The sequence below is a fragment of the Notolepis coatsorum genome (assembly GCF_963971535.1).
Source record: "Notolepis coatsorum genome assembly, chromosome: 8".
Taxonomy (NCBI): Eukaryota; Metazoa; Chordata; class Actinopteri; order Aulopiformes; family Paralepididae; genus Notolepis; species Notolepis coatsorum.
Window position 1 is genome coordinate 150107878 of NC_140172.1, and position 22923 is coordinate 150130800.

A 22923-nucleotide genomic window follows, 5' to 3' on the forward strand; every position below is an offset into this window, starting at 1 on the left:
ATCAGCATTTTATTTTTTGTGTGAAGTGCCCCTTTAAAGGACATGATTAGACGCTTGGTTGCATCATGTCATGTACTGCACATAAACCCACACTAGGTGGCGCTGACGCTTGAGGTCACCCCTCCAAACCCTCCCAACACTATGCTGCTTTGAGTCAAGAAGTACCAACTCCCGTCATAATGAATGTGAAGGAAGAAGATACAGACAGACGCCCGACGTGTTTAAAAGCGGTTTAGAAAAGAGGTGGCACTTTAGAAATGATTAAAGGAAAATTCAGACCATTTTCAACCTAGACCCCCCGTTTCTTTCTACCATCCGGCTTCGTACCGGACCGCCCCCCCCCCCCCCCCCCCCCCCCCGCCAGGATCTCGTCGTCTGGAGCGCGGATGAGCGAGTTGTGTTTTGGCTGGACGCCCTCTGACCTCTGTCAGCCTCCATCCTCAAGAGCGTGGAGTCAGTGTGCGGCATAGAGCTGTGCACTTCCTGCAGTATCTACACAACGCATCTCTACGGCTGCATCCAGAGGCGCTCAGGCATCCCGCTGCTACGTTCACAATTCAGATTCATTGCTAAAATCTGATTTTTTTTGGTGTTTGGCTGTTCACATTATTATTATTATTATTATTATTCTTTTTTTAATGTGGCCAATGTCAGATTCCAGTGTGAACATAATGCGCAAATTAACAATAACGATGATGGACGTAAACATGGAGGACACTGAATTTAATTATTTATAAGGCCGAATGCAGTGGAGGCCGGCTAATGAAAGAAAACCAGACCTGTATTAGATTTAGGACCACATACTGTAAATCTGAATTGAAAAGATCAGATTCCATGTGATTTGTGCTGTTCACACTGAAAAAAAAACCCAGATATGAGTCACATATGATTCACAGGAAAGATAAATCATACATTCTTGCCTGCAGTGTGAACGTAGCCTCAGTCTCAGTAAGTGGGACGGGTTGTAGTAATGAATAACTCCACTAGGAGGCGTGAGAGATGGCAAGATAACAGAGTGGAGAAGCAAACCTCCTTCACTGGCGCCCGAGCTTCAACAAAGCCATCATTTGCTTCTCTCTAGTGCACTCTGGTGTGAATTCACATTCCTTGTTCCCTGACAAAACACATACAAAACAGATCTCAGTACAGCTATATCGTCTCTGAGGGCCTCTCGTATTAAAACGACACGAGTGCATTCTACTGTATCTCCACTCCAGCAATAACATTCACACCCAGAATCTGCTGACAATGTATATATGCACTACATTCCCTGAAAGATGAGCGCACACGCCCGCGCACACACACACACGCACACACACACCACACATACATACATACATACAGTATGTACATGCACACACAGTCACACGCCCGCTCATTCAAACACACACTTTTGTGAAACACGACGTGTCTGGAGTCTTCAGCTGCCCTCCTCCTCCGCAGCCTGGGGTTGGTCCGAGTGGGAGGAGCTCTCGAAGCGCTGGGAGGCGATGGCCGCTTGTTGAGACATACTCCTCCTCACAATGTCCCCTTTCCTCCAGAGCGTGATCTCCTGAGAGACGGGGACAGAGCGACACGACGGGGGTGATCATTCAGAAATGGTAAATGCTGCATTTATACAGTATAACACTTTTATCCAAAGCGCTTTACAATTTGTTCGTCACATTTGACCCATTCACTCACACATTCACACACCGACGGCGGAGGCGACCATGCAAGGTGCCAACCTGCTCATCGGGAGCAGTTAGGGTTCAATTTGGGTTCAACTAAATACTGGAATATATATATTTTATATTTCATTTAGTTAGATTTAAATTATAATTATATTGACCAAATTGTTTACCCCATGCTCAGTATATTCTTACTGTATTTATTTCTGTATATTTTATTTCATTTCATCCTATTTTATTTTACTCTACTCTTATCCTAGGCAACTTGATTTGATTTGTGTTATTATTCTAATTTGTGACCTGTCCTGTCTAAATGTTTAAATGTTGAGCAATTTGCAGTGTCTAATTTCCCACGGGATAATAAAAGTATTTCTATTCTATTCTATTCTATTCTAGTGTCTTGCTCAAGGACACTTCGACACTGTGCCCGGGAGGAGCGGGAATCGAACCGGGAAACCTTCCGATTACCAGACGAACGCTCTACCTCCTGAGCCACTGTCGCCCCCCGGTCATAAAAAACGAATGGTTGGAGATGAGGTGACAGTTGTGCAGGTGAATTGCATGAGGAGGGCGTGGCTCCACGGTTTAGTGGTGGGGTTTGTTGCAGGGCTTCCCCTAAACAGTGGTACAGGGGCACAGTGGCACTATGACGACGCGCCAGCGCCACCATGTGTTTAAAATAAATAAATACACACATAAATAAATATATGTGTATTCTCTTTTTGCAGTGAAATCTTGGGGCCAGCTTAGAAACAGACAGCATTGTCTAATACGGGATTTCTCGGCTTGCTTACAAATTGTGTGTGTGTGTTTTCGTGTTCAACGTTAAACTATTGTGCACTAAACAGTATTATACACTGTACTTAAATAAATAACTATTTTATTGAAATTATGTTTTTAAGTTGCAGGAAATTACATTATTGCAATTTATTTAGTCTGACCTCTCCTACTTACAATGAAATGTCAATAAAACCAAAGACAAGGTTGTTGATTTCAGAAAGAGGTCAATGACAACAATGCAGACCTTTGTCAGCGGAGAGACTGTGGAGTCGGTTGATCAATACAATCAATGAATGAATGAATAAATGAAAACTTTATTTAACAGATTGCAGAATGGGTACAATACAGTACGGCTCAATACACACAATTGTTAAGGGGATGCAGACCAGAGAAAGACGTTTGTCTTGTTTACATCCCCCATTTTCAATTCATAGTGACATTTATGACATACACAACATACATGACATTTTGTGAGGTTTTGTCCGCTGCTCACCAACTTTCTCTGTGTTCTTTAAGCCTACTGTTTAGGAATTCTCTTCTCACTCACTCTCTCTAGCCCCCACCCTCTCGTTCTTTACTCTCGTTTACTCTCAGTGGCCACACCTGGACTACCTGTCATTATGTGTTTGATTGGTCTGGTGCCGAACTCACACTTTTAGTTCGATTATCAATTACCTCTCGCACCTGTGGTGGCAGGCTAATTAGTTCCCCTGTGGGCTTTAAATACCAGGGCTCTTCCCCTCGTTTCGGCGTGGGGTCGTGTTGTAAACATGCCGTATCATATTCTCAAACATCAAGACTCCTTCGGGAGGTCCTCTGTTCTGCCTATGCTGTTTTGATTCTCCGGCGTAGAGATGTTGCTCCAGCCTTCGCCTGCTGTCGCCGTTGCCTGAGGGGGAGACTGGTCTGCGCTCCCTAGACTTCCACGGGAGGCATCCCAGTGATCCACTTCAGACCCCCGCGCAGCTATCGACCTGACGCACATCCAGACCAGCGCGCAGACGCGCATCTTCCAGACCTTCGAGCTTGGCACGCTCCTCCGTACCAGCGCACAGACGCGCATCTTCCAGACCTTCGAGCTTGGCACGCTCCTCCGTACCAGCGCACAGAGACGCGCATCATCCAGACCTTCGAGCTTGGCACGCTCCTCCGTACCAGCGCACAGACGCGCATCTTCCAGACCTTCGAGCTTGGCACGCTCCTCCGTACCAGCGCACAGACGCGCATCTTCCAGACCTTCGAGCTTGGCACGCTCCTCCGTACCAGCGCACAGACGCGCATCTTCCAGACCTTCGAGCTTGGCACGCTCCTCCGTACCAGCGCACAGACGCGCATCATCCAGACCTCCAAGCTTGGCACACTCCTCCACGCAGACGCACCCCAGATGCGTCTCTCGGTTCCGGCGCGCACTCCAAGCAGTGGCGCACCACTCTGACCTCGGCTCGGACAGCCGGCTCCCCGGTGGCGACGCTCTCGCCCCGCTGCCTGTTCCAGCACCACTCTGACCTCGGCTCGGACAGCCGGCTCCCCGGTGGCGACGCTCTCGCCCCGCTGCCTGTTCCAGCACCACTCTGACCTCGGCTCGGACAGCCGGCTCCCCGGTAGCGACGCCCTCGCCCCGCTACTGTTCCAGCTCCTTTACGCATTATACGCATTACGTCTGGGTGAGTTTATTTGACTGTCTTGATCATCTCCGTTTTCGTGTGTTTCTTAACACTGAAGATAACCACCTTTTTATTCAGACAGTCACTCACCCAGCGTGTGCCTCTGTTTGTTTTCACTGGGATATTATTTTGGACGTTACATCTCCCACTGTGTGTTTGTTCACACCGAAGATAGTATTCACTTTTGGATTGTTTTTGGAACTTTGCTCTTTGTGTATTTTACACGAAGATAGTTTTTACTTTGATAACTTTTGTATTTGGACTAGTCACCTCTCCTGCATCTGCTCTGTTTTCCCCTTTGTACTTTAACCCTCTCCTCTCTCCCTCTCGGCCGCCGTTACCCACCTCGGAGATCTGCCGAGAGAGTTCTGCAGAGCGGCCCTGATGTTTCCCACCAGTCCTCCCAGTCCTCCCTGTCCCCAGCCCGCCTCCGCGGGCCTCTGTCCCTGTTCTCCCCTTTCTAGTCCTCCTCGTCCCCAGCCCGCCTCCACGGGCCTCTGTCCCTCTGTCACCAGAACCTGGCCCTCTGTTCCCCAGAACCTGTTCCCTATGTCCCCCAGTACCTGTCCCTCTGTCCCTAGTTCTCCCCTCTCTAGTTCCTCCTAGTCCTCCCGTCCGGTCCTCCTAGTTCCTCCCTGTTTCTTCCAACCTTCCCCTAGCGTTCCCTTAGCCTTCCCTTAGTGTTCCCTTAACCTTCCCCTAGCGTTCCCTTAGCCTTCCCTTAGTGTTCCCTTAACCTTCCCCTAGCGTTCCCTTAGCCTTCCCTTAGTGTTCCCTTAACCTTCCCCTAGCGTTCCCTTAGCCTGTTCCTTCCCCTCTTGTTATTTCCAGTATTTTGTGTTTCTCCCTTAAAGGGACAGTGCCGGTTTCCCTTTGTTTCAATAAATGCCCGTTTCTTGGCTTACCCTCATACCTGTCTTGTGTTGTGCGATTGGGGTCGGTTACAAACCATAACAGTACGACCCCACCAAATCGACGACCCCAGCCAGCACAGACGGTGTATGTTGAGTTTGCCTTTTTTTTCTTGTTCCCTCTAGTTCCCCTCTAGCTCCCCTGTTAGCTCCCCTGTTAGCCCTGTTGGCTTCCCTGTTAGCCCAGTTTAGCTCCCCTGTTAGCCTGTTAGCTCCCCTGTTAGCCCTGTTGGCTTCCCTGTTAGCCCTGTTTGACCCCCCTGCAGCTTGTTAGGCCTCTACTACCAGCATGGCCCCTGTCTGCTAGCCTTGCCCCGGCTGCTAGCACAGCCTCTATGTTTATGCAGCCCTTGCTGCTGGCATAGGCCCTGTAGCTAGCCTTGCCCTGGCAGCTAACCCAGTCCCTCAGCAGAGCCCCAGTCTGCTAGCTTAGCCCCGGCTGCTAGCACAGCCTCTATGTTTTATGCAGCCCTTGCTGCTGGCATGGGCCCTGTAGCTAGCCATGCCAGGCAGCTAACCCAATTCCCTCTGCATGGCCCCGGTCTGCTAGCTTGGCCCCGGCTGTTAGCACAGCCTCTATGTTAATGCAGCCTTGCAGCTGGCATAGGCCCTGTAGCTAGCCAGGCCCAAGCAGCTAACCCGGTCCCTCTGCATGGCCTCCACTTTTTTGTGTAGCATCTCACACTGCTAGGACTGCCCCTTCAGCTAGCAGGGTCAGTTTTCTCCCACTGCTAGGACTGCCCTTTCAGCTAGCAAGGTCAGTATTCCCACTGCTAGGACTGCCCTTTCAGCTAGCAAGGTCAGTTTCCCCACTGCTAGGACTGCCCTTTCAGCTAGCAAGGTCAGTTTATCTCCCACTGCTAGGACTGCCCTTTCAGCTAGCAAGGTCAGTTTTATCCCCACTGCTAGGACTGCCCTTTCAGCTAGCATGGTCAGTTTATCCCCACTGCTAGGACTGCCCTTTCAGCTAGCAAGGTCAGTTTATCTCCCACTGCTAGGACTGCCCTTTCAGCTAGCAAGGTCAGTTTCCCCACTGCTAGGACTGCCCTTTCAGCTAGCAAGGTCAGTTTATCTCCCACTGCTAGGACTGCCCTTTCAGCTAGCAAGGTCAGTTTTATCCCCACTGCTAGGACTGCCCTTTCAGCTAGCATGGTCAGTTTATCCCCACTGCTAGGACTGCCCTTTCAGCTAGCAAGGTCAGTTTATCTCCCACTGCTAGGACTGCCCTTTCAGCTAGCAAGGTCAGTTTCTCTCCCACTGCTAGGACTGCCCCTTCAGCTAGCATGGTCAGTTTGCTCCCACTGCTAGGACTGCCTTTTCAGCTAGCAAGGTCAGTTTATCCCACTGCTAGGACTGCCCTTTCAGCTGGCAAGGTCAGTATTCCCACTGCTAGGACTGCCCTTTCAGCTAGCAAGGTCAGTTTATCTCACACAGCTAGGACTGTCCTTCCAGCTAGCTTGTTCTCTCATGCTGGTCCAGCCCTGTCTGCCAGCCTAGCTCCGGCAGCTAGCGCAGCCTCTATGTTAATGTAGCAGTACAGCTGGCATAGGCCCTGTAGCTATCAGTGCCTTGGCAGCTACCCTTTCCCCCTGCTAGCCTAGCTCGGCAGCTAGCGCAGCCTCTATGTTGATGTAACAGTACAGCTAGCATAGGCCCTGTAGCTATCAGTGCCTTGGCAGCTGCCCTTTCCCCCTGCTAGCCTAGCTCGGCAGCTAGCGCAGCCTCTATGTTGATGTAGCAGTACAGCTAGCATAGGCCCTGTAGCTATCAGTGCCCTGGCAGCTACCCTTTCCCTCTGCTAGCCTAGCTCCGGCAGCTTGCGCAGCCTCTATGTTGATGTAGCAGTACAGCTAGCATAGGCCCTGTAGCTATCAGTGCCCTGGCAGCTAACCTTCCCTCTGCTAGTTCTTTTCCCGGTGCTACCATGGTTACCCCTCTGCTCCTCTAGTTACCCCTCGGCTCCTCTGGTTACCCCTCTGCTCCTCTAGTTACCCCTCAGCTCCTCTGGTTACCCCTCAGCTCCTCCAGTTGCCCCTCTGCTACCCTAGTTACCCCTCGGCGACCCTGTTTCTTTTGCTAGCCCCACTCTTGTGGTGGCTTCCCCTGCTGGCTTGGCCAGTACCTTTTTGTTTTTGCCTTGTTTTGCCCCCTGCCACTCTGTCTGTATTTTTTTTGGGTCGCCGGGTGGCTCCCGTTGAGGGGGGGGTACTGTGAGGTTTTGTCCGCTGCTCACCAACTTTCTCTGTGTTCTTTAAGCCTACTGTTTAGGAATTCTCTTCTCACTCACTCTCTCTAGCCCCCACCCTCTCGTACTTTACTCTCGTTTACTCTCAGTGGCCACACCTGGACTACCTGTCATTATGTGTTTGATTGGTCTGGTGCCGAACTCACACTTTTAGTTCGATTATCAATTACCTCTCGCACCTGTGGTGGCAGGCTAATTAGTTCCCCTGTGGGCTTTAAATACCAGGGCTCTTCCCCTCGTTTCGGCGTGGGGTCGTGTTGTAAACATGCCGTATCATATTCTCAAACATCAAGACTCCTTCGGGAGGTCCTCTGTTCTGCCTATGCTGTTTTGATTCTCCGGCGTAGAGATGTTGCTCCAGCCTTCGCCTGCTGTCGCCGTTGCCTGAGGGGGAGACTGGTCTGCGCTCCCTAGACTTCTACGGGAGGCATCCCAGTGATCCACTTCAGACCCCCGCGCAGCTATCGACCTGACGCACATCCAGACCAGCGCGCAGACGCGCATCTTCCAGACCTTCGAGCTTGGCACGCTCCTCCGTATCAGCGCACAGACGCGCATCTTCCAGACCTTCGAGCTTGGCACGCTCCTCCGTACCAGCGCACAGAGACGCGCATCATCCAGACCTTCGAGCTTGGCACGCTCCTCCGTACCAGCGCACAGACGCGCATCTTCCAGACCTTCGAGCTTGGCACGCTCCTCCGTACCAGCGCACAGACGCGCATCTTCCAGACCTTCGAGCTTGGCACGCTCCTCCGTACCAGCGCACAGACGCGCATCTTCCAGACCTTCGAGCTTGGCACGCTCCTCCGTACCAGCGCACAGACGCGCATCATCCAGACCTCCAAGCTTGGCACACTCCTCCACGCAGACGCACCCCAGATGCGTCTCTCGGTTCCGGCGCGCACTCCAAGCAGTGGCGCACCACTCTGACCTCGGCTCGGACAGCCGGCTCCCCGGTGGCGACGCTCTCGCCCCGCTGCCTGTTCCAGCACCACTCTGACCTCGGCTCGGACAGCCGGCTCCCCGGTGGCGACGCTCTCGCCCCGCTGCCTGTTCCAGCACCACTCTGACCTCGGCTCGGACAGCCGGCTCCCCGGTGGCGACGCCCTCGCCCCGCTGCTGTTCCAGCTCCTTTACGCATTATACGCATTACGTCTGGGTGAGTTTATTTGACTGTCTTGATCATCTCCGTTTTCGTGTGTTTCTTAACACTGAAGATAACCACCTTTTTATTCAGACAGTCACTCACCCAGCGTGTGCCTCTGTTTGTTTTCACTGGGATATTATTTTGGACGTTACATCTCCCACTGTGTGTTTGTTCACACCGAAGATAGTATTCACTTTTGGATTGTTTTTGGAACTTTGCTCTTTGTGTATTTTACACGAAGATAGTTTTTACTTTGATAACTTTTGTATTTGGACTAGTCACCTCTCCTGCATCTGCTCTGTTTTCCCCTTTGTACTTTAACCCTCTCCTCTCTCCCTCTCGGCCGCCGTTACCCACCTCGGAGATCTGCCGAGAGAGTTCTGCAGAGCGGCCCTGATGTTTCCCACCAGTCCTCCCAGTCCTCCCTGTCCCCAGCCCGCCTCCGCGGGCCTCTGTCCCTGTTCTCCCCTTTCTAGTCCTCCTCGTCCCCAGCCCGCCTCCGCGGGCCTCTGTCCCTCTGTCACCAGAACCTGGCCCTCTGTTCCCCAGAACCTGTTCCCTATGTCCCCCAGTACCTGTCCCTCTGTCCCTAGTTCTCCCCTCTCTAGTTCCTCCTAGTCCTCCCGTCCGGTCCTCCTAGTTCCTCCCTGTTTCTTCCAACCTTCCCCTAGCGTTCCCTTAGCCTTCCCTTAGTGTTCCCTTAACCTTCCCCTAGCGTTCCCTTAGCCTTCCCTTAGTGTTCCCTTAACCTTCCCCTAGCGTTCCCTTAGCCTGTTCCTTCCCCTCTTGTTATTTCCAGTATTTTGTGTTTCTCCCTTAAAGGGACAGTGCCGGTTTCCCTTTGTTTCAATAAATGCCCGTTTCTTGGCTTACCCTCATACCTGTCTTGTGTTGTGCGATTGGGGTCGGTTACAAACCATAACACATTTATGGCATAGGGACATACATGACATACAGCCAGGTATATAGTACTGTTACATTTGTGACATATACGATATGCAAATATACAGTACTGTTACCCATAGATCCTACACATATCTTGGAACTTTTATAAACAAAGTAAGTTTGGAGGCTGATGTTCATTCAATCTTCATGCATTATTATTATTATTATTATTATTATTATTATTATTATTATTATTATTATTATTATTATTATTATTATTATGTAATCTCAAAAGATCAAAGAGAGAAAGCTCTCATTCACAATGACGTCAAGAGGTACAGTACACGATGTGCTATTTGTGTAAAGATCAACTAGAGCTCATTCTTCCTAAGGAAACTTTGCAGCCTCGGGGTTGATAAGACACTCATGACCATCTTTTATCATTTCTCTCATTCTCTGAATCAATTCTGACATTCTGTCTGATCTGCTGGTGTGATCATCTTGACCTGAGGAGCGAGAACAGACTGGAACACAGCAGCAGGGTTATTGGTGTGAGGCTCGCTGACCTTTCTCATCCGTGTGGATCAGGGGTCAAATGTCAGACCCAGTCTATACTGTGAGGCTCCCAGCACCCTCTGTTTGAGGAGTTTAATCTGCTCTCCTCTGGGTGTAGATACTGTATACGCTCCCTGTATAAAATATTATTTTGTGTCCGTCTGTGAAGGCAGACACTCTGACTGCTGCTGTGACCTCACCGTCACCCTTCCCCCGAACTGTGAACGCTATAGACACAAAAGACACTTTAACTGCTGCTGTGACCCAGTGTCACCTTGATCCTACACTGTGAACGGAAGGTGCGATAATGTTAATGTTACTCACTCATGTCTTGTATAGATCTCCTTATTTTTAGCATTTGCTTGTATTTAAGTTTATCTTCTATCCCCAGGCCATCAGGCTGCTAAACGAACAATAATCACTATGCAACAACCATCAAATGCACACAGCACACACACCCACACGCACACACTCACTCAAACAAACAACACACTGCAGCACCCACTCTCCACACTTTAGATCACACAAACACACTTACACTTTATATTTATTGATAAAGGATTTGCACTACAACTCGTACACCTACTGTGAATTGTACCTAAATTGCACCTCGTCCCATTTCTCCATTTCTGCCTTGCACTATATAGTATTGTATATTAGTACACTGCACAGTATTGTATATTGTATGGTAACTACGTCTATTCTGCATCGAACATTGTACATATGTCTAAACTGAACACTGTGACCTCATTTTTTTTACTTCTAATTTTACTATGTTATTTTATTTCATACTTATCTTGTCTTGCACAGTCTCTGGAGCGCAACAGTAAGAAGCATTTTGTATAAAAGTATTCTGTACTTCTGTATGACAACTATTAAAGAAACTTGAAACTTGAAGTTGTTCATTCCAGTTAAGTATTGTGTGGTTTTGCGTGAAGGGCGGACTAAGTACGTTTTTAATTGTACGGCAAACTGTGTACTGTGCACATGACAATAAATCATCTTGAATCTAAATGCAAATCCAACAGGTCTAAAGCACAGTGATGGGTTTTACTTCTGTGTATTAATATGGTTGTATATGTTATTATTGTATATTGTTATGTATATTACTGTATATATTGTTATTTTTATTTGATGTCCATGTTATTTAATATTGTGCTCATTGTCTTTATTGTGTCCCTTTTCCTTATTATGCTGTACTTTGAATTAGTGCAGGAAAGAAACAGAAATACATTGCAAGTATACTATAGGTAGAAATATACTTTTAACACACTTAACATACAATAAATATACTTTCACTATGATGTTTATCAGCATTTCTTTTACAAACGTACATTAAAATAAATTAAATACAATATTTTGCATGTGTAGAGTTGTTTGAGTCACTAGGACCTGAAAATGGAAGCTGTGTGTGTCTGTGTGTGTGCGTGTGTCTATGCGAATGTGTGTGTGTCTCTGTGTGCGTGTGTGTCTCTGTGTGCGTGCGTGTGTGTCTCTGTGTGTGCGTGTGTGTGTGTCTCTGTGTGTGTGCGTGCGTGCGTGTCTCTGTGTGTGTCTCTGTGTGCGTGTGTCTGTGTGTGTGTGCGTGTCTCTATGCGAATGTGTGTGTGTCTGTGTGTGTGCGTGCTGGTCATTGTGTGCGTGCGTGTGTGTCTCTGTGTGTGCGTGTGTGTCTCTGTGTGTGCGTGTGCCTGTGTACCTGCTGTTTGAAGTAGCGTCTCTCCTCGTCGTCGATGAGCACCAGGTTGAGATAGTAACGCACTGAGAACTTCTTGTTGACGTCCCTCATGGTGGGAGTCGTCTCATAGCCAGCCAGGAACAGACGGATAGGGATGGACTCTCCTGCACCACAACAAGGAACACTTAATATTAGGGATGTCCGATATTATCAGCCTTGTTGAACAGTCGTGAACGATGCATCTCTTTAATGCTCTTATGCTGACGTCATACTTGTCAGCCTGACAATTAAACAGCTGGTTCTAATAAAGGGATCATTGCCGGCTCACTTGTGGGATTCGGTCAGTGGTATGTGAAACTACAATGAAGTGTGTGGTGTCGTTTATTCCTCCGCAGAAGTCCAAGGCTGTCTAGACCTAGCTGGAAATGGCTGCTGCGCCAACAGGCCTACCGATATTATCGGCCGATATTGGCATTAAAATGTAATATCGGAAATTATCGGTATTCAAAAGAATATATATATATTTATTTTTTACATTTATTTAACCTCTATTTACCCAGGCAAGCAAGTAAGAACAAATTCTTATTTTATTTATTGTCAAAAGTATGCATAATGTTGTGTTAATTCCACAACACGAGATATGTAATGTTAATTACCTGAAATTATTCCGTGGGGGGGGGGACCCCCGCATATATCGGTATCGGTTGATATCGGTATCGGAAATGAAGAGTTGGACAATATCGGTATATCGGATATCGGCAAAAAAGCCAATATCGAACATCCCTACTTAATATCACCAAGATTAAGGCAATGAAAAACAGGTACAGTGAGGTAAGAGTAAGATGTAAATCCAATAGTGGATTCTGTCTATTGTTTATTTGATTCTTTTGGTTTCGTAATGTTGTCCTCTCAGCTATACAGCATTCGCTCTGGACTGGGCTTGTAGTGTATGATGGAAATTGTAGAGCCATTAGGTACAGTGACCTTTTTAACATTTCAAAACACAATTCTCATTTAGTTATGCTCAACTCTGCTCCCGTCAAATGTCAGGCCAACCGAGTAAGTGTAACCGCATAAACCCAGCTACGTCTGGAAACTTCCCACCAGTCAGGACAGCTGAAACCCGCCCAATTTTCTGCCGTCAACTAAAAACACACTTCTTCAATCAACTAAATATAAATGTAAAACTCGTCTGGTACCAGGCGGGTCTTAGAACTATCATGTGACCCAGGTGCGTGTATATTTTCCCCAACGGAGTTTCACTTCCGCGTTCGGTTTTTGCGCGATCTGATTGGCCACTGACGTTTTTTTCAGCGCCAATCGTGTTACTCCTAAGAATCACGCCAGCAGGCTGTTACCCTAACCCTAACCGTAACCAACTAACCCTAACCCTAACCTTAACCCTAACCTTAACCAACTAACCCTAACCTTAACCCTAACCTTAACCAACTAACCCTAACCTACCCTAACCTTAACCCTAACCTTAACCAACTTCGAAAGAGTCGCCAAGCTTAACCAGTTTGTTAGGAGTAACGCGATTGGCGCTGAGAGAAACGTCAGTGGCCAATCAGATCGTGCAAACCGAACGCGGAAGTGAAACTCCGTTGGGGAAAATATACAGGCGACCCAGGTCTATACAGTAAAACTCACTAAATTGCTATTAGAATATTTGAATACTAATCGATTTTGTTTTGACTTAACCTCTTAACAGTCCTGCAAATTTTGCATGATTGCATACCCAAAGTAATTTTTCTTTTTTGATCTACTTTTTCTCCCCCTTTTTCTGTATTTTTCTCCCATCCCAATTTGAGATGTTATGCCAATTCCCTTACCTCCCTTCCCTGTCGTTGCGCGCATTTGCCCCTCACTTGCCGGTCTAGGGAGGGTTGAAGACTATCACATGTCTCCTCCGATACATGCAGAGTCAGCCAGCCGCTTCTTTTCACCTGACAGCGAGGACTCTCATTGGGTGAGTGTAACGCGTGGGAGGATCACACTACCTCACCCAGATGCCTCTATCCCTTCTAAAACGGCGCTCAGGTTCCGGGTTCCTCTGATTGGCCACGATGCCCACGTGACCCTACGCTAGCCCGCCCCCTTCCTGCCGCGCTGCGCTCCCTCAGCTTCCTCAATTTATAACGAATCATGAAAAAAATATACCGTTAACTGGAATATGTTGTTTCTTTACACATATGTTGGATTATGTAATTGGTTTGTCATAACAAACCAATAAAAATCGCGAATTAACCGGTGGCCACAACAACACACAGTACTGGTGGTGGTGGAGGACCGGGGGGCTCCGCGTCTCGGGGCGGCAGGGGGAGAGGAGGCAGCCGGGGAGGCGGCAGGGGAGGTCGAGGGGGAAGACGGACGCCTGTCTGCAAGAAAGTGGTCTACGACGACCACGAGAGTGAAGAGGAGGAGGACGACGCGGTCAGCTTGCGATCAGAGGAGGACGAGTACTGTGTGTTGTTGTGGCCACCGGTTAATTCGCGATTTTTTATTGGAAACAACAACACAACAACACACAGTACTCGTCGTCCTCAGATCGCAAGCTGACCGCGTCGTCCTCCTCCTCTTCACTCTCGTGGTCGTCGTAGACCACTTTCTTGCAGACAGGCGTCCGTCTTCCCCCTCGACCTCCCCTGCCGCCTCCCCGGCTGCCTGCTCTCCCCCTACCGCCCCGAGACGTGGAGCCCCCCGGTCCTCCACCACCACCAGTACTGTGTGTTGTTGTGGCCACCGGTTAATTCGCGATTTTTATTGGTTTGTCATGACAAACCAATTACATAATCCAACATATGTGTAAAGAAACAACATATTCCAGTTAACATAATCCAACATATATTCCAGTTAACGGTATATATTTTTTAATGATTCGTTATAAATTGAGGAAGCTGAGGGAGCGCAGCGCGGCAGGAAGGGGGCGGGCTAGAGTAGGGTCACGTGGGCGTCGTGGCCAATCAGAGGAACCCGGAACCTGAGTGCCGTTGTAGAAGGGATAGAGGCCACCCGGATCCCTTCCTCGCTGAGCAGGCGCCCCGACCGACCTGTAGGAGTCGCTATATTTACAACGACCAGGATACATACCCCGCCGGCTTCCCACCCGCTGACACTGCCAATTGTGTCAGTATGGACGACCGACCAAGCCGGAGGCACCGCGGAAGCTGGATTCGATCCCACTGTCTCTGCGGTGGTAGGCAGACGCTTAGTCCGCTGCGCTACCCGGCCGCCCTATACCCAAAGTAATTTGAAAACTATTCTTGATGCCATCCCTACTATACAGAGAGCTAGGGTTATTAATATCCAATCAAAAATAACCAGAGCAAAATACGAGCCTGGCGCTGCTACCTCTGACGGGCGCTCCGTCCATGATCTCGTACTTGGCGATGGTGTCGCTCTCGTGGTAGACGTTGGGGCCCGTGCCCGTCGTCTCCCTCTTGATGATGTCGATCTCCATGTGTCTGATCTTGATCCGCACCAGCAGGAAGTAGATCTTCCCCACAATCACGTCTTTCAGGTGATACCTGCGGAGAGACGTGGAGGTGTCGTCTCAGATGAATGGGTTCAGTGACGGCAACGGGTCAGGTAATACTGGACGGTATCTTTCCATTCTCTACTCAGTCCTCAAAGACGAAGTTGTCTTTATTGTAAATCTATTGTAAAATCTGCCTGTTACTCAACATGTTTCTGTAAGTAAGTAAATAAGTAAGTAAACCTTTACTCAGGGTTCGTTAATACAATTAAGCAACAAAGTGCTTCACAAACTCATAATTGAGATCATAATAAAAAACCTTAACCTCTTCAGCCCGACGGGTCCGGCACCGGGGGCCAAAATGACATCACGTCACTCATAAATCAATCTCTCCAGACTGTATTACTATAAGTAGCATTTTTTTCCAAATGTATCAGAGAGTAAAGACCCTAACCATGTCCCAACAGGAGTCATAGTGTATATTTTCAACAATACGTTTGTTTACCAATAGGGTAAAGTGTTATTAGTGAGATTTTAGTTTATGGAATGTCTTTATAATTTAGCGAATATCCGCCATTTTGAATTAGTGTCGCTAAAAGTTTTGTAGTCATATGAGGAGAGGGCATCCAGAGCTCTCAATGAGCATTGGAATTTCGAAAAACTACCTTTCCCAGCCGATTCTAGCTTCCTGCAAGCAAATTACTTCCTGGTTATTATATATTTTTTTTCTTATTTCTCTGGATTATATACCACAAAACTGAACATTATTGGCATAGATTGGAGCACAGTTAGTGTGTCTACCTTCTGTGAACATTTAGCAACAATCCCTGTTGCAAACCGATCCAAAATGGCAGAGTCATGTCCATTATAAGAATGGAACTGTACATACAGTAGATTTCATTCTCGGTTCTTCCTGCACGCATGGTGATACTAAATCCAAATTGAACTCTGGCATTGGAAAGAGTAGATTTGGCCCGATCCATAGTTGTGCAAGTTGGCTATAATAGGCCTGATATTCTATATTCTATAATAATATTTCAAATAGCATGTGTCCGGATGGCAGAATTCAGTACTGTATCTACAAAACCTTTATTCATTTCCTTAGATGTTTGTACACGTGATCTCAAGAAGGTGCTGAACGAGCTCAGGGGCAGTTTTTCATGTCTGGTCATTTTTAGCATGGTGTTATTTACTGTCAAAGATGCAAAGAAAAATCCTAATTTATATTCTCCTTTGTTTCATCACAATTTACTCAAGCCTAGTAACAGAAAGAAACAATATTTCTGACACTGGGAATACATTCCCTGAGATCCATAGATGTCCCTAGATACCAAGAACATGCAAATGGACAAGTGGAGCAATCTTCCATTTACTTTCAGAAAATAGGGCTAGGACTTAACAGGTTAAAGGTGCTATAGATAACATTTGTATGTAGAGTAATCATTTCTTAAAAATAATACATCCAGAGATTTTAGAAAGGTGCCGAATAAAAGTCGTACTTCTCCCCACAAAATGATTATCGATTATTACATGGCGTTTTAACATTCGCCGAAATGCTTGATTGTGATTGGTCAATAGCCCCTGACAGCGGTGAATTATTTTTCGATAACCACCGGTGATTATTGTTTTTCGCAGCTGGAGTAATCAAGCCCACTGACACACACTGTTTCAGTGCCATCAGACACACCTGCCGGGCTGCCGGCGATAATAATAATCACTTTATTTGGGCTGACAGAGCCACAGAACAACTGCGTCTGCATTTGATCTCGTCTTGTCGATGTAAAATTAATTAGGTATATTGTTAGTAAGTTAGCCATGTAATAAGCGGGATAATGTATAGCTATACTCTGTCATTGTCGCAAAATAATTGACCTTCACTGACGTTTAAAACACCTCGGCGAGGCGCCTCTGTATTTTAAACTCCGTGTCGGTCAATTATTTTGCGACAATGACCTCGTAGCTATACATTATCCCTTACTTAATTAATTCATCATAGCGGGTCCAAGATGAATGTTGTTGTTTACATGTATCCCCTCCCTACTTCCCATTTCCCCACGACGTGGAACGCGGCCCACGTGGAACGCTCTAAAAAAAGGTTCTAATATCTGGTATCTGCAAACATATCGGCCGATACCGATTATGTCGACCAATATTGGGCGATTAAAAGATCGGCCGGCTAATTAATCAAGTCTGTAAAAACCATATATCATACTTTGACTTGTTGTATTCAAACTCGATGTGTAAACAGTCCTCAATCCCCACTTCCATCTTGAGGGAGGAGTTGAGTTCAGGGTAGGAGCTGAGCGAGTGCACGACCAGGTCCAGCTCTTTGATGGTGTCGTTCATCCTCCGGCCCATCGTGGCCCTCAGGAAGTAGCTGGAATGATAATAACACAGGAATGAATGAATGAATGAATGACTTTATTTGACAATATAAAAAATAAACATGTGACAGAAGAGCACAGTCAGGATATACTGCCAAGGATGAAACACAAAAAAGCTCAGAGCTTATTTCCATTGTGGTCCTTGTAGGGGGGTGGGGGAGTGTGATGCTTAATACATGCATCATACAAAACGTGACATCACAACACATCACATATACCATTTAACATTTATATACATAACAGACTCGTACAACATACAAGGGTGCCTTAAGCTAAGTGTCTAGGTCAAGTATAGTCCCTTTTGAGCCATGTCTTCAGGCTGGACTTGAATCTAACGGCATTGTCTACGATTTTCAGGTCACTGGGCAGACTGTTCCAATAGACAGCTGCTGAATACAGAAATGACTCCTTCCCCATACAGCTCCTGAATCTGACTGGCACAAAGTCAGTTGAGCTGCACCTAGTTTGGTATGCATGGGTGTCTCTGATTCGGTTGAAGTAGTTGTTAAAGTACACTGGCACTACCCCGTGCACTATTCTGTGAACTAGGCACATCCCTATCTGGTTTACTCTGTCTTCCACCTTAAGCCATCTCATGATCTCAAAGTGAGATGGGTCAAGGTGGGTTCGGGCCAGTTTAACACCTACATGCCTTTAAATACATGACCCCAACCACCGATAGACACTTCAGAAACTCTCCTGATAGAAGTCACGCCCTCCTGACTAGAAGTCACGCTCTGCTTTTTTATTATTTTTTTATTATCTTTTTCCCCCCTTCTTTTTCCGTTTTTCTCCCCTCCCAATGTTAGTCGTTATGCCAATTCCCAATCCCCTTCCTGGTCGTTGCGCACTCTACCCCCTATCGTCGGTCTGGGAGGGCAGAGACTATTATCACATGCTTCCTCCGACACATGTGTAGCCAGCCCACCGCTTCTTTTCACCTGGCAGCGCGGACTCTCACTGGGAGAGTGTAACGTGTGGAAGGGTCACACTACCTCCCTCCAGATCCTTCCCTCGCTGTGCAGGCGCCCCGACCGAACTGTAGGAGTCGCTGTTTACAACGACCAGGACCCACCCGCTAACACTGCCAATTGTGTTAGTATGGACGGTCGGCCAAGCCGGAGGCACCACAGCCGGATTCGATCCCACTGGCTATGTGGTGGTAGACAGACGCTTAGTCCGCTGCGCTACCCGGCCGCCCCGAAGTCACGCTCTCCTGACTAGAAGTCACATTCTCCTGACTAGAAGTCACATTCTCCTGACTAGAAGTCAACTCTCCTGACTAGGAGGAGTAACAATGAAGCATTCGGTTTGCCTTTTTGGTCATTGTCCCATAGATAAATGTGAAATTTGGTGAACATTATTGATCGATTTTTTAATAGTAACATCCTTACTTAGATCTATTCGTTTTGCATCTAGGGAGCCTATATCTGCGCCCAGATGAGAACAGCCCCGGATTCACACAGATGATAAAGGTCAGCGAGGCTCATGATACCAATGATCCTGCTGCTGTGTCTGTTCTCGCTCCTCAGGTCAAGATGATCAAACCAGCAGATCAGACAGAATGTCAGAATTGATTCAGAGAATGAGAGAAATGATAAAAGATGGTCATGGGTGTCTTATCAACCCTAAGGCTGCAACGTTTCCTTAGGAAGAATGAGCTCTAGTTGATCTTTACACAAATAGCACATCGTGTACTGTACCTCTTGACGTCATTGTGAATGAGAGCTTGCTCTCTTTGATCTTTCAAGATTACATGAAGATTGAATGAACATCAGCCTCCAAACTTAGTTTGTTTGTAAAAGTTCCAAGATATTTGTATTGATCAACCGACTCCACAGTCTCTCTGTTGACAAAGGTCTGCATTGTTGTCATCTCAGAAGATCATCTTTCTGAGATCAATAACCATGTCTTTGGTTTTATTGACATTTAGTTGCAAGTAGGAGAGGTCAGACCATCCAACAAAACACCACTGGACCATGGCCCACTTCCTCATCATGAAGTAGACTCACTGACAGAATCATCTTTGATCATCTTTGATCATTTGTCGTACAGAACTTGTAAGTCGCTTTGGATAAAAGCGTCAGCTAAATCAGGGGTTCCCAAACTTTTCAGGCCAGGACCCAGAAAATAAGGCGTCAGAGAGCCGCGGCCCAATGCACATCGTCAGGCTTTTTTTTTTTTACTTTTTTTTTGCCAAGCGACCAATTTTTTAAGCCAAATATCACTTCAATCCTATTACGTTAGTTCAAGTTAGTTATTCATTTATATGTGCTATTTATGAGAGGGCTAACTTGTTGCAAAATAATAATGATAATAATAATAGCCTCATTAAAATACTATTGTTGCTTCGGTTGTTTTCAGCGTTTTATGTGCATAATCTGTTATTTAGTTTGAAATGTTCGTTGAAATAAGTAGATTTTTTAGTTTTTGTTTATTTATTAAGTTAATATAAAACCATATAGTCACATTTTAGAATACAATAAAATAGAATACAACTAGAAACACTGTCCTGGCCTGCTTCTAAGTTCAGTGGCCTGACACAAAAATAAATAAATAATTTTTTTTTTAAATCATCTCGCGGCCCACCCGTGACTGCTCGCGTCCCACCTTTGGGTCGCGACCCCGACTTTGGGAACCACTGAGCTAAATGACTAAATGTAAATGTAAATCTGCAATGAGGCATTCTGTTTTCTACAATAGAGCATTCTGTTTTCTACAATAGAGCATTCTGTTTTCTACAATAGAGCATTCTGTTTAATTCTGTTTTCTAAAATTAGGCATTCTGTTTTCTAAAATTAGGCATTTTGTTTTCTACAATGAGGGATTCTGTTTTCTACAATGAGACATTCTGTTTTCGACAATGAGGCATTCTGTTTTCTACAATGAGGCATTCTGTTTTCTACAATGAATGAGACATTCTGTTTTCTACAATGAGACATTCTGTTTTCTGGCATTCTGTTTTCTACAATGAGGCATTCTGTTTTCTAAAATTAGGCATTTAGTTTTTTTAAATTAGGCATTTTGTTTTCTACAATGAGGCATTCTGTTTTCTACAATAGAGCATTCTGTTTAATTCTGTTTTCTAAAATTAGGCATTCTGTTTTCTAAAATTAGGCATTTTGTTTTCTACAATGAGGGATTCTGTTTTCTACAATGAGACATTCTGTTTTCTACAATGAGGCATTCTGTTTTCTACAATGAGGCATTCTGTTTTCTACAATGAATGAGACATTCTGTTTTCTACAATGAGACATTCTGTTTTCTGGCATTCTGTTTTCTACAATGAGGCATTCTGTTTTCTAAAATTAGGCATTTCGTTTTTTTAAATTAGGCATTTTGTTTTCTACAATGAGGCATTCTGTTTTCTAAAATTAGGCATTCTGTTTTCTACAATGAGGCATTCTGTTTTCTACAATGAGACACTCAGCGACAAAGATGAGAACTATTGATGCCAGTCGCTAAAGTCTTTTTTACATTTAGTCATTTAGCTGACGCTTTTATCCAATGTCTATGTAAAATAATTCAGGCAAACTGTGTACAAATCCTTTTGTATTGGCTCAACGCCGCTTACCGTAGCTTCACGTTCTGACCGGTGTACGTCTCGTAGGGTTTCTCCACGTGTGTGAACTCAAAGTCAAACGTCTGCGACTGTGTGAGCTCCCCGGGGCGAACCAGGTCTTTCACTAGAGACACAAACTCGTGGTGGTTCCCTCGGTCATAGTAGAGATCTGAAACACAGATATATATATATATATATCACATCAGACACCTGCAGGTCCACATCTCTACCTCTGGTCCGTTTTAGTGCCAGTATAGGGACAGGATTTATCCCCCGTCTGGTATCTAGATTATCATTCATTCTAGCATCGAATTAAATACATGAATTTCTCAAAACCGTCAGCAGCCTGAACACTAGTGTCTCTCTGCACGTCAGTGTGTCCCATCTATAATAATCAGCAAAGTCCCTGAAGAGTTCCTCCGCCTCGTCTGCCCAGGACTAGACTTCCTGGGGGGACAGGAAGGCACCGTAATCGATGCCCATCTCGTCCCCCCGATGACTCCTCCGAGCCTGCATCCATCTCGGCGAGGGCCCTCTCCCACCCGTCGCCCACAGTCTCCTTTGTCCTCTTCCCGCCTCCCTCAGCCGGAAGCTCAAGCGCCCGCGGCCTTTTACAGCGGGCCATGAAGGCCGCTCCGGACGTTGGCTGCGCCGCTGCATGAAGCCCCACTACATGCTGCCTCGGTGTGGCCTGACGTCCTGCACAGATGGCAGTAAGGCGGCTCCCGGGAGTAGAACAGGAAACCCCCGGTCACTGCCCAGGTTGTAGAGGGCCGGGGGGTGACTGAGGCCCTTGTGCCCTTCCTTGTCCTGATGGAGCAGTACTGTCCTGGTACTGACTGCGGCCGGTCCATATACCCCACGGGTCGTACACGTACTTCCCCGTACCTGCTCAGAAAGGCGGCCAAACTCTGGTCGGTCACAAACGGGTTGTACGTCTGGACCGTGACTAACCTGAAATTTGGCCTGTCCAGCCCGATAACCGTGAGGCCCGACAGCAGCCCAACCGTGGCCAATCTCTTACAATCGGCCAACAATGTATGTTGGCGTTGTCGTGTATCCAGACTGCGTACCCACTATCTTAGCCAAAAGGCCGAGAAGCGATAACCACAAACTGTCGGGTAGAGCGGGGTCGTTCCCGGAAAGCGCACTCTCGGTCGTGGTTTATGCATAACGAGACGATGCATAATGTCTCCGTGTATAATGTATGGTGCTCTCACTCAACGACCGATAATATAATATGGACATTTACTGTACTTGCATAGAATGTAACCATGGAGGAATTGTAAGAATTGTATTACTAGATTCTACTTCTCAACTCGTCCTCATCACGTGGTAAACGCTCTAAAATCAAATTCATCTATAGAAGAAACATTGATTGAACACGTTTTATTTGAATCAGAATCATACAGACAAAAGGAAATTAATATTGTCCTAATAAACTAACCTACACTGTAACATGCAACACTCTGATGAACATTGTTACTCAGCTGATAGAGTTGTGCCCTTCCTGATGACTTGTTGTACAGAACTTGTAAGTCGCTTTGGATAAAAGCGTCCGCTAAATGACTAAGGCCTAACAAAAATAATGGTTGGTTTCAGGTTGCCGACCGACCCTGCCGATTTAGGTGCGACCCAATATATTTTATGAGTTTTAAAAAAAAATTATATATAAAAAAAAAAAAAAAAAAAAGAATCAGATTTTTTTTTTTTTTTTTTTTAAAGAATAAAGTTTCATAGAAATCTTAGTCAAACATTTAGTATTATGGATATTAAACATGCTGGCAGAGTACATGCATCCATGTTGTTGTGAACATTTTAATTAAATAAAGAAATTCCCTATCCATAGTCGCCGTGGGAAAGAATAAAATAAAAAAATAAAATAAAATAAATTCCCTACCTACCCATGGCCAAACTGACAACCAACCTGAAACCAACTATTATTTTTGTTAGGCCTAAATGTAAAT

General features: G+C 46.3%; 1 protein-coding gene across 1 annotated transcript in view; it reads right to left on the bottom strand.

The window, feature by feature from the left end:
- Positions 1-379: 379 nt before the first annotated feature.
- The window catches only part of LOC311233018 (vacuolar protein sorting-associated protein 26B-like), a 50578-nt gene continuing 28034 nt past the window's right edge, over positions 380-22923 (bottom strand). Inside the window, exons 3-7 of the mRNA XM_084319872.1 lie at positions 20969-21125; positions 17223-17387; positions 14887-15062; positions 11557-11699; positions 380-1552 (exon numbers count right to left, since the gene is read on the bottom strand). Of these exons, the coding sequence (XP_084175998.1) occupies positions 1421-1552; positions 11557-11699; positions 14887-15062; positions 17223-17387; positions 20969-21125 (773 nt within the window). The 3' untranslated portion in view covers positions 380-1420. The remainder of the gene's footprint in view (positions 1553-11556; positions 11700-14886; positions 15063-17222; positions 17388-20968; positions 21126-22923) is intronic.